This window comes from Panthera onca, chromosome C1 (genome assembly GCF_046562875.1).
Source record: "Panthera onca isolate mPanOnc1 chromosome C1, mPanOnc1 haplotype 2, whole genome shotgun sequence".
Classification (NCBI taxonomy): Eukaryota; Metazoa; Chordata; class Mammalia; order Carnivora; family Felidae; genus Panthera; species Panthera onca.
Genome location: NC_138346.1, coordinates 93,307,365 through 93,321,320, shown reverse-complemented (window position 1 = coordinate 93,321,320; position 13,956 = coordinate 93,307,365). Strand labels below are relative to the sequence as shown.

The following is a 13,956-nucleotide window of genomic DNA, read 5'->3' as shown; positions in this document are numbered from 1 at the left end:
TTAACAGGCACTTTGTTGCTTGTGCTGTATGTGATTTTATGTAATTTTCACTTGTTTTTTATGTTTTTCCTCCTTTCACCGCGCCCTTCCCCCCATCTTGGATTACATTTACAGAGTCCTTATTCCTCCCTTGCAGTCTTAGGGTGTTACAATGGAAGCCAGCATAATATAGTGTAAAGATCACTGGACTGGGTGTCTGGAATGGAATTTTCCATCCCATTTCTGCTCCAAATGACTTTGTGACCTTGGGCAACTCATTGAATTTGTCTGGGCTTTGTTTCCTCCTCCAAAAACTGTGGGCTGTCACATTACCTTTCCATTCCCATATTTGAGGCAGTTAGCAGGCTGTAGGTTTTAGTGATCTGAAAAGACCCACTTTGTGTCAGAATGTAGTGAAGAATATGAGGCTTGAGATTTCCTTTTAGCTTCAGAATTTTTAGAAAGTAGAATTCAGACCAGAAATATTGATAAACAATTTTTAAAAGGTGGTTTTCTGTCTCTGTGGTGTTTGCATTAGCTGATGAGTCGTTCAGATATATTTCTAATCTGCCTTGCTGTCAAGCTACTTTTAATGGATGTTCTAGCCACTGGCAACTAATAATTTGTAATCATAAATGATAAGTAATGGAGGCACTTTGCTTTTCAGTCAGAGGCATCTGTCCACAAAGATGAAATGGGCTTAAAACGTGCTGTTAGGTGTCAAACAAAAGCACAATCATACAGAAAGAGCCTGGGATATTAGCAACAGTGCTTGCGCTTTCTGCAAGTATAAAAATTCAGTCCAAATGCTCTGTGGTGGCCTTGCATGGAATCATAAACTGTCTCCAAAAGTAAATCTTTATACCTATGAAAATGAAGTTACAGCTCTGAACCATTGCTGTTAAAATCTCTAATGAGAAATACTGGAATACTGTAGCACACATAGCCTTCAGACCACTGGTGTGTTTTGAAAATAGCTTTAGTATTAATAAAGGATTTTTTTGGTTCCTGTGAAAAGCATAATAGAATTTTTAACTAAAATGCATTATGGTTTAAATTTTTTCTCATTGAAAACAATTTTCCATGTTTTTACATTTTCTACATTGTGTTTCTATTGATATCTGATATATAACTCAGTAATGGATATATATAATGAACAAATTTTCTCTGTTAGTTTCGGTGGTGCTGTATGGCTTTAAACATCCTCTGCTAGTAGAAGTTATTAATTAACATGACAGATTCAGGAGGCATCTGGGTGGCTCTGTTGGTTAAGTGGCTGACTTCAGCTCAGGTCGTGATCTCATGGTTCATGAGTTCGAGCCCACTGGGCTCTGTGCTGACAGTTCAGAGCCTGGAGCCTGCTTTGGATTTGGTGTCTCCCTCTCTCTCTGCCCTTTTCCCGCTCACAGTCTGTCTCTGTCTCTCAAAAAATAAATGTTTAAAAAAAAATGATAGATTTTGAAGTGTAGACTTGAGAATGGCCATCCCTTCTAGCTTCCATCAGTGCCCCTGCCTCCAATATCCCTCTCAATTTCTGGTTTGCTGCTTTAGATCTAATGAGCTTGGAAAACCAAAACATTAAGACTGCTAAACTGTGTACCAAGTAAGTATAGATAGACCTGAAGGAGAGACGGAATGTCCTCTTCAGGAGCAAATTGGCATTACATTTAGTGCCCAGATTTTGTAAGAGATACTTAATGTTTCATTTATTTTTATATTTCCAGAGTCTAATATATTACTTGTCAAGTAGCAGGTAATGAGCAACTGTTATTTTAGTGAATGAGTGCTCAGATGCCACTCTTTTCTTATTCCTTGGGTTCCTTGATGTGTTTCAGAAAGTGAGATTTCTTAGATATTTGTTCACTATGCAATAGAAACATTATTTTAATTACTCCATGGTTGATGTGAAAGCCTTTTGAGAAGTGAAAGCTACTGTATAAATTTCAAGCTATTTCTTGGAGGGGAGGCATCTTACAAGTCAATGTTGTTTTATATCACATTTGGTAATGTTGAGGTTTATGAATGCTTTGGCATAGTAATTATCCACAAATAATTTGGGTAAGGTATTAAAGCTTTGCATTGACATTCATGTCATTCCTCAACCCCATTGCCCAAGATAAAAAGAAAGCAATGTCAGGGTAATAAAAGCAGTGGTTGAAAAAAAAAAGAATAGTAAAATAAACATCTCCTCCTATTGCATGAATGGTATTAAGTCAGGGTTGCTGCCTCAAACAGTGGCAAATGGTGTGCAAAAGCTATGGAATGTGTTTATTCTCTCTGACCTCTTGAGTTCCGTTTTTCCTTTGTTGTAGGTATCTCAGTGAATGCCGCACCTAAAACTCAGGCATCCAGTAGGTTGTCCTAAATATGATGATTTAGATTGGGAGATACATTCATCTAAACTAATCCAGTTAAGGATAACTTAATTAAGAGAATAAAATGTGCCAGCACTTTTCTGCTTCTGGAGGAGTATTACATTAGAGCATTCGCATATTTCCGCTTTCTGCAAGAAACACAGGCAGGGGAAAAAAAGAATCAAAGAGTCTTAAATGTGAATGTGACCCAAGAGTCCATCAGTACTACCCTTTTGTGTGCAAAGATTTTACCTTCTAAACCAAAATGTTAATGTAATAATTAAAACTGTTGTGATTTAAAAGATTTAGCAGTTTATTCTAGAACGACTATGTTTATCATACACAAAAGGTAGTAAATTGCAGGTGAATTTTGTTTTTGCATAATGTTGGTCCAGGTAAACAAGTACTGAATTACTATTCCTGTTATACCATTAAAATATCTTCTGAGAAATGTAACACAGCATGAGTTTTAGTTTAAAGGCACATTATGTCTAATTAAACTTTTAATCCTTTACTGGTTCTAATTTTGTTTAATTTGTATTACTTGGGGCCTGTTTTCAATTAAGGAATACCAAATGATTGATGTTTACAAGCATGGGTTTCCTATATGTTTCTTTAGATTATTATCTAAGATATATATTGTGAATATAATCACATATATATATATATATATATATATATATATATATATATATATATATATATATATAAAATTTAAAGGTGATATTCATTTTCTACAGGCAACTGCTCAAAACTTTAATATTTCCTATTTCTGAACTTGGACAAAGATACAAGATTTCTCAAACTGTAGTTCACATCTTACTTAAATGTGCATGTTTTCTGAAATGGCAAAATCCCTCAGGGCTATGTGATTTTCACGAGTGTGTGTGTTTAAAGTTCATAGGCAAACACAACTGAATAAATCATGGAACACATTTTGCCTCTATGCCTGAGAAATGCAAATTGTTATAGGTCAATTGCTTAGAGGTCTTGTCTCCATTTTATGTGTCTTGTTTGCAATTTGTTTTTCATTTATTCCAAGCATACGCAATTCACTTTTTTATTTGCTTGTTATTTACCTGTTGTTCAGTTGTCTGCAAAGTTTGCTTTTAACATGAGGAGAAACTATTCTACCCTGACTGCGCCTTCCTAAATGTACTGACTAATGCTTATCAACATGCATGTGTCTTACCTGCCATCCTAAATTTCCAGGGCCAGAAGGGGGAAATCATTGCTCAAATACCACCTTGATTACTTGTACTCATATCCAAAGGAATACTAACTACCATATGGGAGAGATCATAGCTAAGCTAAGAAACAGATCTGCCTTGTGATGTTAGGATCACACATACCAATGCATATGGAAAAAAAACCACCACCACCACCACCAACAACAACAACAAAAACTCATTTCAAATGAAGGGCAGGAGCCTAAGTTTGGAGTCTCACAGATCTGGAGTCCCATTCTAGTCTACCATTTACTAGCTGTATAACCTTGGATGCACCCTGTAACTTCTCTGAGCTTAGTTTCCCCAGTTGATAAAAGGAGCATTCCAGCCCCGTGTCAGAGGACTGTTGTAAGAAACAAGAAAGGAAGGAAGGCACTGAGCAAATTGCTTGTGGTATATGACAAAGCAGTTCTGTGTTGTTGTTGTTGTTGTTTTTAAATGTCTTGATTTGTGGTATAAATACTCACATCATGGTTGATTTCAAATTATGAATGATTTAGCAACCACTTGGTAAAATTCTTGAATATGTAACAGTCTTCTGCTATCATCCCAGCCTATGACAGCACTGCTAGCCCTTAACAAATGGTAATAATTATTTCTTAATATGTATATTTTGTCTTCCATTGATCTAAGAAATTTTTTGCTGTTTGATGTATTTCTTTGTAGATGGGAGAATGTGAAAGCTAAGGGAAGAATAGTAATGTACAAGGTTTAAAATATTAATGATTTCAAATAACAAAAAAAAGCTACCTTAACAGTTTTGAAAGTAGGCAAAAAACTTAGAACAAGAAGGAAACATTTTAATAATAAGAAAATATGTTAGTAAAATGCTTTAAGAGTAAGAATAATGATCACTTTGTAAGGTGTTCTAGATGAATTAAATTTAGTATTAAATTTTTCAGATTGGTTAGAAATGGTTTGATTTTTCTGCTCTTACTTTCTTTACACACACACACACACACACACACACACACACACACAGTCCTAAGGGAAAAGTTGTGTGTATTTCCTACATTAACAAATAAAGATAAGCAGACAGCCATTATTTAAAAACCTAGTACTTAGAAAATGAGCATCTTTCAATTTTATCTGATAACTGTTTTATTTTATTCAAGACTGATTTTAGATTTTAAAATTTGCTAAATGGATATATCTTTTTTTTTTGTTTTAGTTTATTTATTTTGAGAGAGAGAGGGAGAGAGAAGGAGGGAGAGGAAGAGAGAGAGGGAGTGAGAGAGAATCCCAAGCAGGCTCTGCACTGACACTAATCGTGAGTGAGATCATGACCTGAGTCGAAATCAAGTGTTGGATGCTTAACCAACTGAGCCACCCAGGTGCCCCTGGAATATTTCTTTACTGAGTAACCATGGTGATTTTTTTGGGGGGCACTAATAAAAATTTGCGTGCACAGTCTGCCATGATGGGCAAGGGATGGCATACTTGAACTGAGATTGCTCCAGAGCATCTGGACACATGAAGCCTTTAAATGACTTTCGTGTAGCAATGAACATCTCGATTTACAGAGTACAAAATTGTGGGTGATCTAGGAGAAAAATCACCAGAATCCAGGGCAGTTGATGAAATCGGCCTGAGCCAAGAGTTCCATTTTTTATGTGCATTTACTGTGTCATGAGCTGGGGCACCACGCCTAGGAAATGTGTGGGCAAAGTCAAGGGCATTGTGGTGAGTAAAAGCTGACTTACTTCAATGAAACTTCTGTGCCCACTTCAGCAAGAGGAGTCTCCAGGATGAGGACACTGAAAGGACCTGAGGGTATTTTCTCCGTTAATCTCACTTACAAAGTGACAAGTCATTGGCATAGTAGGTCTGCATAACCAGATAGAGCTGTGAGGAAGAACTGGGAAGACTGCACATTAGAACCCCAAAACTGATGTCCTGTTAAAGTGATAGATCCTCACTGCAGCATTTGACCCCAAATGCAAGTACCTGTTTCTCTGAGGATATATATGTCTCTTCCTAAATGCATGTGACTATGCACACATTACTGTTCCTAGAAATATAATGTGTGGACATGGAAACAAATTCCATGAAGTAGTTAAATGGCATTTGGGCATTTGGAGTGTTTGATCAGATTTGGGGAAAGACAGAAAGACTGCATCTTCTTTCCCTTACCTATGTAAATTGTTTCTCGGGGTGTGAATTACCTTTATTATTGTCACAATCTAGTGTAGGGGCAAAGGTTACATGGTTGAGCTGATAAAATTTTCTTGCGTTCATATTACATATTTAAGTAAAGTGAAAGAGAGGAAAGTATTTTCTTTCCAACTGACATAAAATGTGCTTACTTGCCATCCTTATGAAGTTGTATCATCAGCCTTCTGGATAAGGCTGGCTGGTATGTCTTCAGATCAGATGCAAAACAATGTGAGAAACCTCAATGGACACTCTTTTGTCTGTCCGTTTCTTCGTGGGACTCTTTCTCATGAAAACGTGTTCAGTAATTAAAAGAAGTGGCATATTATGAACCAATGTTGGTAGCTTTACCCGGAGTCATTACCTGTCGAAAATCCAAGGGGGTATATTTCAGGGATTGTGAGGGCAGTTCAATAGTGCTGTTGCTGCTTTTATTACATCCTCCCCCATCAGCTATTTTCTTTTTCATGCAATTCACTCTGCAAGCAAAAACCAAAAGCGGGGACATCTATTAAGCGAGTGAAAATATATTTAGGATACTTTGGCAAGTTATTTTTTAAAAACGTATTTCTCTTCTGAGCCACCTGCAGTATTGAGCTGAAGGCTTAGAAAGATGAGAGACCCTACTTTATTAAGATCCTGGGTTTAGGGCTTTTCTTTGAGATCAAACATTGTCTACCTAGAAAGTATTAATATTGAGTTAGATATATAGGCTTTGGAATGTAGCGATTATAATGATACCAATCATTTATTACGTGTGCATTGTCTCCTTGGCACCACATTGTACTACTGATCCTCAGAACAGTTCTGCAAGTCAGTGCTTTTATTCTTTCCCTTATGTAGTTAAGGAAACTAAGGCTTAGAAATGGAAGTAATTCATCCAAGTTTACATTGCTGGTAAGATAGGGAGAGGGGATTTCAACAAACGCAGACCGATGCAGCGTCTACACTCTTCACAACTAAATTAAACCTCCACTCAAGTTCATAGTATCATACTGGTTGTGTTGGGAAGTGTGCAGACTGACCCATTTTTGTGTGGAGGGCCGGGTGGAATGTCTGAGTAATTGACATCCTTGTCTTTGTGCCTGTAGGCCCCTGGGGAAGGTGCGCAGGAGACTGTGGACCAGGAGGAGTCCAGAGTCGTGCACTGTGGTGTTTCCACTTGGAAGGGTGGACGAGTCACGTCTCTAACTGTGATGAGAACAGCAGGCCTCCAAAGGAAAGAAGCTGCTTCCGAGTCTGTGACTGGCACAGTGACCTCTTCCAGTGGGAGGTCTCTGACTGGCACCATTGTGTGCTCGCCCCTTCCAGCCTCGGCCAAGCCGAGCCTCGGCCTGAGGAGTGTGTGACAGCGCAACATGGGTTACAGCACCGGACTGCGCGTTGTATTCAGAAGTTGAACAGAACCGTGGCTGGAAATGAAATATGTGAACACTTTGTCCCACGGCCCCCCACAGAGCAAGCTTGCCTCATTCCCTGCCCCCGGGATTGTGTTGTATCTGAGTTCTCACAATGGTCCGAGTGTAGCAAGGGATGTGAGAAGCGATTGCAACACAGAACCCGGGCAGCCATCGCTCCCCCTCTCTATGGCGGTTCTCAGTGTCCCAATCTGACTGAGTCAAGAGCCTGTGACACTCCCGTTTCCTGTCCTCTTGGAGAAGAGGAATATACTTTTAGCCTTAAAGTTGGACCATGGAGTAAATGTAGGCTGCCTCATCTTAAAGAAATTAACCTAAGCGGAAGAACTGTTCTGGATGTTAGCTCTGATTCAAAGGAGCGAGTAACCTTTAGACATCAGAGTTACAAGCCACATCACCATTCCAAGCCCTGGGACTTAGAGATCGGTTATCAAACTCGGCAGGTCTGGTGCACCAGAAGTGACGGAAAAAATGCTATGTTAAGGTAGGAGGCCTTCAGTGTTTATATCTTTGCTTCATCTAGATATTTTACAACATAATTTTATAAGATATATTATTTCCTATAAAGGGATAATTATAATCAGGTTGGGGATTTGGGTTTTTAGAAGTTTAATTTAAGAGGTTTTCAATTTCAATTGTGAACATTTCAGAGTATAGACCAGGCAGAGCTCTGAATTCTTACATAATTAATAGTACAACTACATAGGATAAGGCATGCATTTCCACATTTTATCAAAGTGTCAACAAGTTTTAAAAAAACATTTATCACTATAGTAATAGAAGACTAAACCTTTCTTTATAATCATAAAAATTCAAATTGACTCTCAAACTTGGGATAGAAATTATGCAAAAATTATCATTTTTCATAATCATGTTTTTTAAAAAAAATTTAATTCTTATCTATTTTTGAGAGAGAGAGAGACAGAGCATGAGTGGGAGAGGGGCAGAGAGAGAGAGAGAGAGAGAATCCGAAGCAGGCTCCAGGCTCTGAGCCGTCAGCACAGAGCCCAACACAGGCCTGGAACTCACGAACCGTGAGATTATGACCTGAGTTGAGGTCGGTTGCGTAATCCAGGCACCCGGTATTCATGTTTTTTAAACTTGGTTTTGTTTACTTTTGTTTTCATGTTTAAGAAGATTCTCTAACATTTTAGTGGTAGATTTTTTATAGTAGTAATAATAACAGTAAGTTAATCTAAGAATGCTTTCTATGACATCGATTTGAAAAACATATTACCTTGCACGGCAATAATTAGAATTGCAAACCTGTAGAGGGAATGGACTAAAACTTTTAAAAAGAATAGTTAAGGCTGTTAGTGCTTAAAAGTTATTTGTAATTGTTCTACTTTAAATTGTAGTACAGAAAAATCATGACCTAGGTATATAGAAATATGCTCAAAGTAGTATTTGTTTTATTTTCCCCAGAAGGTCTTAAAGCACTGGTATGTTACCAAGTTTTTCCAAATTTAAATGCCTTTCAGTAAGACGTATATTACAAAATAGTGAAACACTCATCTCTAGAATTAATCATTATCACCAGTTACTGTTTTCTCAGAATCCACAGCTGGCTGGGAGAGGCTCAAAAGACTACCTCTGCTATTCAAGAACAAAGTAATGTGATGATTGTTTCTTGTTTTTTTAATTTTTATTTTTCATTTGACTTCACAAATGAGCATATTTCATCTTTGATGCTTCATTCTGATTTATGCCATATGCGGTTGGCAAGTCCATTGAAGAGTGATTTTCTGCCTTTTATTGCCTGCCTCTGTGAAGCCCAAAAGATTAAGCAGATGATTTGGGTGATTATTGTTTGAATGCGTATGTGGGATTCTATAAAGACATTGTTTTCTTACTATTCCAGAGAATGTTTTCAGTTTTAGTTTGCTTGTGTTTGCCATGTTGTTTTTCTTTGTTTTAAATTAAGAGACTTTGTTTTTAGAGTAGTTTTAGATTTACAGAAAAATTGAGTGGAAAATACAGTTTCCATATAGCTTCTCCTCACTCCCCTCCACACATACAGTATGGTACACACTTCTTGCATCAGTGTAGTGTGTTTGTTACCATTTGTGAGCCAGTATCAACATATTATTATAGTCCGTAGTTTAATTAGGGTTCACTGTGTTGTACATTCTGTGGGTTTGGACAAATGTATAATGATATTGTTCATAATTACTGTATCATATAGGATAATTTCATGGTCCTAAAAATCTGTGTACCACCTATTGGTCCCACCTCTCCTCTCCCCAGTTCCCTGGCATTCAGGGATCTTTTTACTGATGGCATAGTTTTATCTTTTCCAGAGTGTTATATAGTTGGAATGATACAGTATATAGCTTTTCTTATTGGCTTCTTTTGCTTAACAATATGTATTTAAGATTCCTCCATGTATGTCCATGGCTTGATAGCTTGGTTCTTTTTATCACTGAATAGTATTTGTTGGTTTATAAACTATCCCTGTACACATAGAGCAGGGAGAGACCAAAGAAAGAGACAGACCACTCCGGATTGGGAGGTGGCAGTTTAGTAAGCAAGAGAACTTACCAATAAGGCTTGTCTTGGGTGGCTGCAAGATGAGTAGGTATCTGCACCCATTGCCAAATCTTAAAAGTTTATATAGAGGCCTTAATTGGTTTCCGTCACATATACCATCTAGATGTTCTCAAAAGACCTTACTCCTTTAAGACCATGTACTTAGAGCAGTTCCCACTGTGTACAGAGCATATATTCCAAGGACAAGCAAAGGAGTGAGGAGCCTCCAAACGCCTGAATCTAGCCTGATGGTCAACTGGCAGTCACATCCTCTTGATTACCTCCTCCAACAGTATTCTGTTGTATGGATATATCACAATTTGTTATCCATTCACCTGTTGGAGGACATCTTGGTTGCTTCCAAGTTTTGGCAATTATAAATAAAGCTTCTGTAAACATTCATTTGGAGATTTATATATGAACTTACATTTTCAACTAATTTGGAGAAATACCAGTGGGCACTTTCCTACATATTACAGTGAGAATTGTTTCATTTTGTAAGAAACTGCCAAACTGTCTTCCAAAGTGGCTGTATCATTTGGTTTTGCCACCAGCAATAAATGAGCATTCCTACTGCTTCACATTCTGGCCAGCATTTGCTATTGTCAGTATTTTGGATTTTAGCCATTTTTAATAGGTGTGTAGTGGTATCTTGTTTTAATTTGCAGTTCCTTAATCACTTACGATGTTTGGCATCTTTTCATATGCTTAGTTGCCATCTGTAGATCTTCCTTGGTGAGGTGTCTGTTCAGATCTTTTGTCTATTTTTTGAGTTGTTTTCTTATGGTTGAGCTTTACAAATTCTTTGTGTACTTTGGATACCAGTCCTTTATCAGATATATGTTTTGCAAATATTTCCTTCCAGTTGATGACCCCCTTTTCATTCTCTCAATAGTGTCTTTCACAGAGAAGTTATTTTTTGTTTTGTTTTAATCTTAGTGAAGTCAAACTTATCAATGTTTCTTTCATGGATCATTCTTTGGTGTTGCATCTAAAACAACAAGAAATTCTCTAAATCTAAGATCAACTAAATTTTCTCCTATATTGTTTTCTAGGAGTTTTATAGTTTTACATTTTACATTTAAATCTATGATCCAGTCTGAGTTAACTTTTGTGAAAGGTATAATGTTGGTGTCTGTATTCTTTTTTTTTTTTTTTTTTTTTTTTTTTTTTGCGTGTGGATGCCCAGCTATTCTAGTTCCTTTTGTTAAAAAGACTCTCCTTTTTCTATTGAACTGCCTTTGCTCCTTTGCCAAAGATTAGTTGACTATATTTATGTGGATCTATTTCTGGGCTCTCTGTCTTTAGTCCATTGATCTATTTATCTATTCTTTGCCAATAAAACAATGTCTTAAATACTGAGGATTTATAGTAAGTCTTGAAGTTGGGTAGTTTCAGTCCTCTGGATTTGTTCTTTTTTTAATATTGTATTATCTATTCTGTATCTTTTGTTTTTCCATGTAAACTATAGAATCAGTTTTTTTCAATATCTACAACATAACTTGCCAAGATTTTGATTAGGATTGCTTGTGGTGTATGGATCAATTTGGGAAGAAATAACTTTTTTTTAATGTTTATTTATTTTAGAGAGGGAGGGAGAGATAGAGAGTGAGCAGGAGAGGGGCAGAGAGAGAGGAAGACAGAATCCTAGCAGACTCCATACTGTCAGCGCAGAGCCTGATGTGGGGCTCGAACCCACGAACAGTGAGATGATGATCTGAGCGAAACCAAAAGTTGGAAGCTTAACTGAATGAGGCACCCAGGTGCCCCAAGAAATAACATGTTGATAGTGTTGAGTCTTCTTTTCCATGTACCTGCAGTATTTCTCCATTTATTTACATCTTTGACTTCTTCATCAGAGTTTTATACTTTTTCTCATGTACCTTTTGTATCTATTTTATTAGATTGATACTTAAGTATTTCATATTTTTGGTGCCAATATAAATGTATAGTGTTTTAAATTTCAAGTTGTAGTTTTTAACGGCTTGTGTATAAGAAAACAATCAACTTTTATATATTAACCTGTATTCTGCAACCTTGTTATAACCACTTATTAGTTCCAGGACTTTATGTTGTTATTGTTAAGATTCTTTGGGATTATCTATGTAGATAAGCATATCATTTGCAGACAAAGGAAGTTTTATTTCTTCATTTCCAATCTGTATACTGCTCTTCTTTTTCTTTCTCTCTTTCTCTTTTCTTTCCTTTTCTTTCCTTTTCCTTTCCTTTCCTTTCCTTTCCTTTCCTTTCCTTTCCTTTCCTTTCCTTTCCTTTCCCTTTTCTTTTCTTTTCTTTTCCTTTCCTTTCCTTTCCTTTCCTTTCTCTTTTCTTTTCTTTTCCTTTCCTTTTCTTTTCTTTTCTTTTCTTTTCTTTTATTTTCTTTTCTTTTCTTTTCTTTTCTTTTTTCTTTTCTCTTTCAATTCTCAAGTTAGTTAACATACAGTGTAATCTTGGTTTCAGGAGTAGAATCCAGTGATTCATCTCTTACATATGACACCCAGTGCTCATTCTGAAAAGTGTCCTCCTTAATGCCCATCACCCATTTAACACCTCCCCCTCAACCAATCCTGTTTTTTCTCTGCATTTAAGAGTCTCTTATGGTTTTTCTCCCTATCTGTTTTTATCTTATTTTTTCTTCCCTTCCCCTATGTTCATCTGTTAAGTTTCTCAAATTCCACATATGAGTGAAATCATATGATCTCTTTTTCTGACTTATTTTACTTAGCATAATACCCTCCAGTTCCATCCACGTTGTTGCAAATGGCAAAATTTCATTCTTTTTCATCACTGAGTAGTATTCCATTGTATGTATATGTATATACATACAATTGTATGCACATATGTATGTGTTGTATTGTACATTGTATGTACATCTTATTAATCCATTCTTCAGTTGATAGACATTTAAGCTCTTTCAATAATTTGGCTATTGTTGATAGCTGCTATAAATATTGGGGTACATGTGCTGCTTGAAATCAGCATTTTTGTATACTTTGGATAAATTCCTAGTAGTGCAGTTGCTGGGTTGTAGGATAGTTTCATTTTTAATTTTTTGAGGAACTTCCAAGAAATGTGCAGAAGACATGAATAGATACTTTTCCAAAGAAAACTTCCAGATGGCAGATAGATACATGAAAAGATGATCAAAATTGGTTGTCATCAGGGAAATACAAATCAAAACCATAATGAGATACTACCTCACACCAGTCAGAATGGCTAAAATTAACAATTCAGGAAACAATAGATGTTGGTGAGGTTGTGGAGAAAGGGGAATCCTATTGCACTGTTGGTGGGAATGCAAAATGGTGCAGGCACTCTGGAAATCTATATACCGTTTATTTCTTTTTCTTGTCTTATATTATCTAGGACTTTGAGTGTGACTCAAATAGGAGTGATAAAAATGGACATCCTTGCCTTGTTCCTGATCATAGCAAGAAAGCATCTGGTTCCTCACAATTAAGTATGATGTTAAATGAAAGTTTTTTTCTGGATGTTCTTTTTCATGTTGAAGAACCTACCCTGTATTCCTAGTTTGCTGAGAATTTTTATCATACATTAGTGTTGGTTTTTGTCAAGTGCTTTTTCTGTATGTATGGATACAATGTATGATTTTTCTCCTTTAGTCTATAGATAAATTAGATTGTGTTGATTTTTGAATGTTGAACTGGCTTTACATACCTGGAATACAGCACATTTGGTTATGATGTAGTATTATTTTTATGCATTGTTGGATATTATTTGCTAATATTTTGTTGATAATTTTTACATATATGTTTATGGGAGATATTGATCTTAGTTTTCCTTTCTTATAATGTCTTCATTTTTTGATAATAAGATAATGCTGGCCTCATATAATGGACTAGAAAGTGTGTACTCTACTTTGATTTTCTGAAATAAATTGTAGCAAATAAGTATAGTTTTTTTTTTCTTGACTGGTAGAATTCAACAATGGACCTGGTGTTTTCTGGCTTGGTAGGTTATTAATTACTGATTCAATTTCTTTAATAGATATGAACCTATTCTTATTATAGATTTCTCCTTGTGTGAGTTTTAACAGGTTGTATATTTCATTCATCTAATTTATCAAATTTGTGTGCATAGACTTGTTCATAATATTCCTTTATTATCTTTTTTTATGTCCATGGGATCATTAGTGATGACCTCTCTTTCATTACTTATCAGTACTTATTAGTACTTTGTATCTTCTTCTTCTTCTTCTTCTTCTTCTTCTTCTTCTTCTTCTTCTTCTTTTTAATCTTAGTTAAACTGGCTAGAGGTTTATCAGTTTTACTG

The 13,956-nt window shown here is 36.2% G+C and overlaps 1 protein-coding gene across 1 annotated transcript in view; it reads left to right on the top strand.

The window, feature by feature from the left end:
* Nucleotides 1-13,956, top strand: part of THSD7B (thrombospondin type 1 domain containing 7B) — an 860,293-nt gene that overhangs the window by 275,130 nt on the left and 571,207 nt on the right. Inside the window, exon 3 of the mRNA XM_060626021.3 lies at nt 6,808-7,618. Coding sequence (XP_060482004.3) covers nt 6,808-7,618 — 811 coding nt within the window. The remainder of the gene's footprint in view (nt 1-6,807; nt 7,619-13,956) is intronic.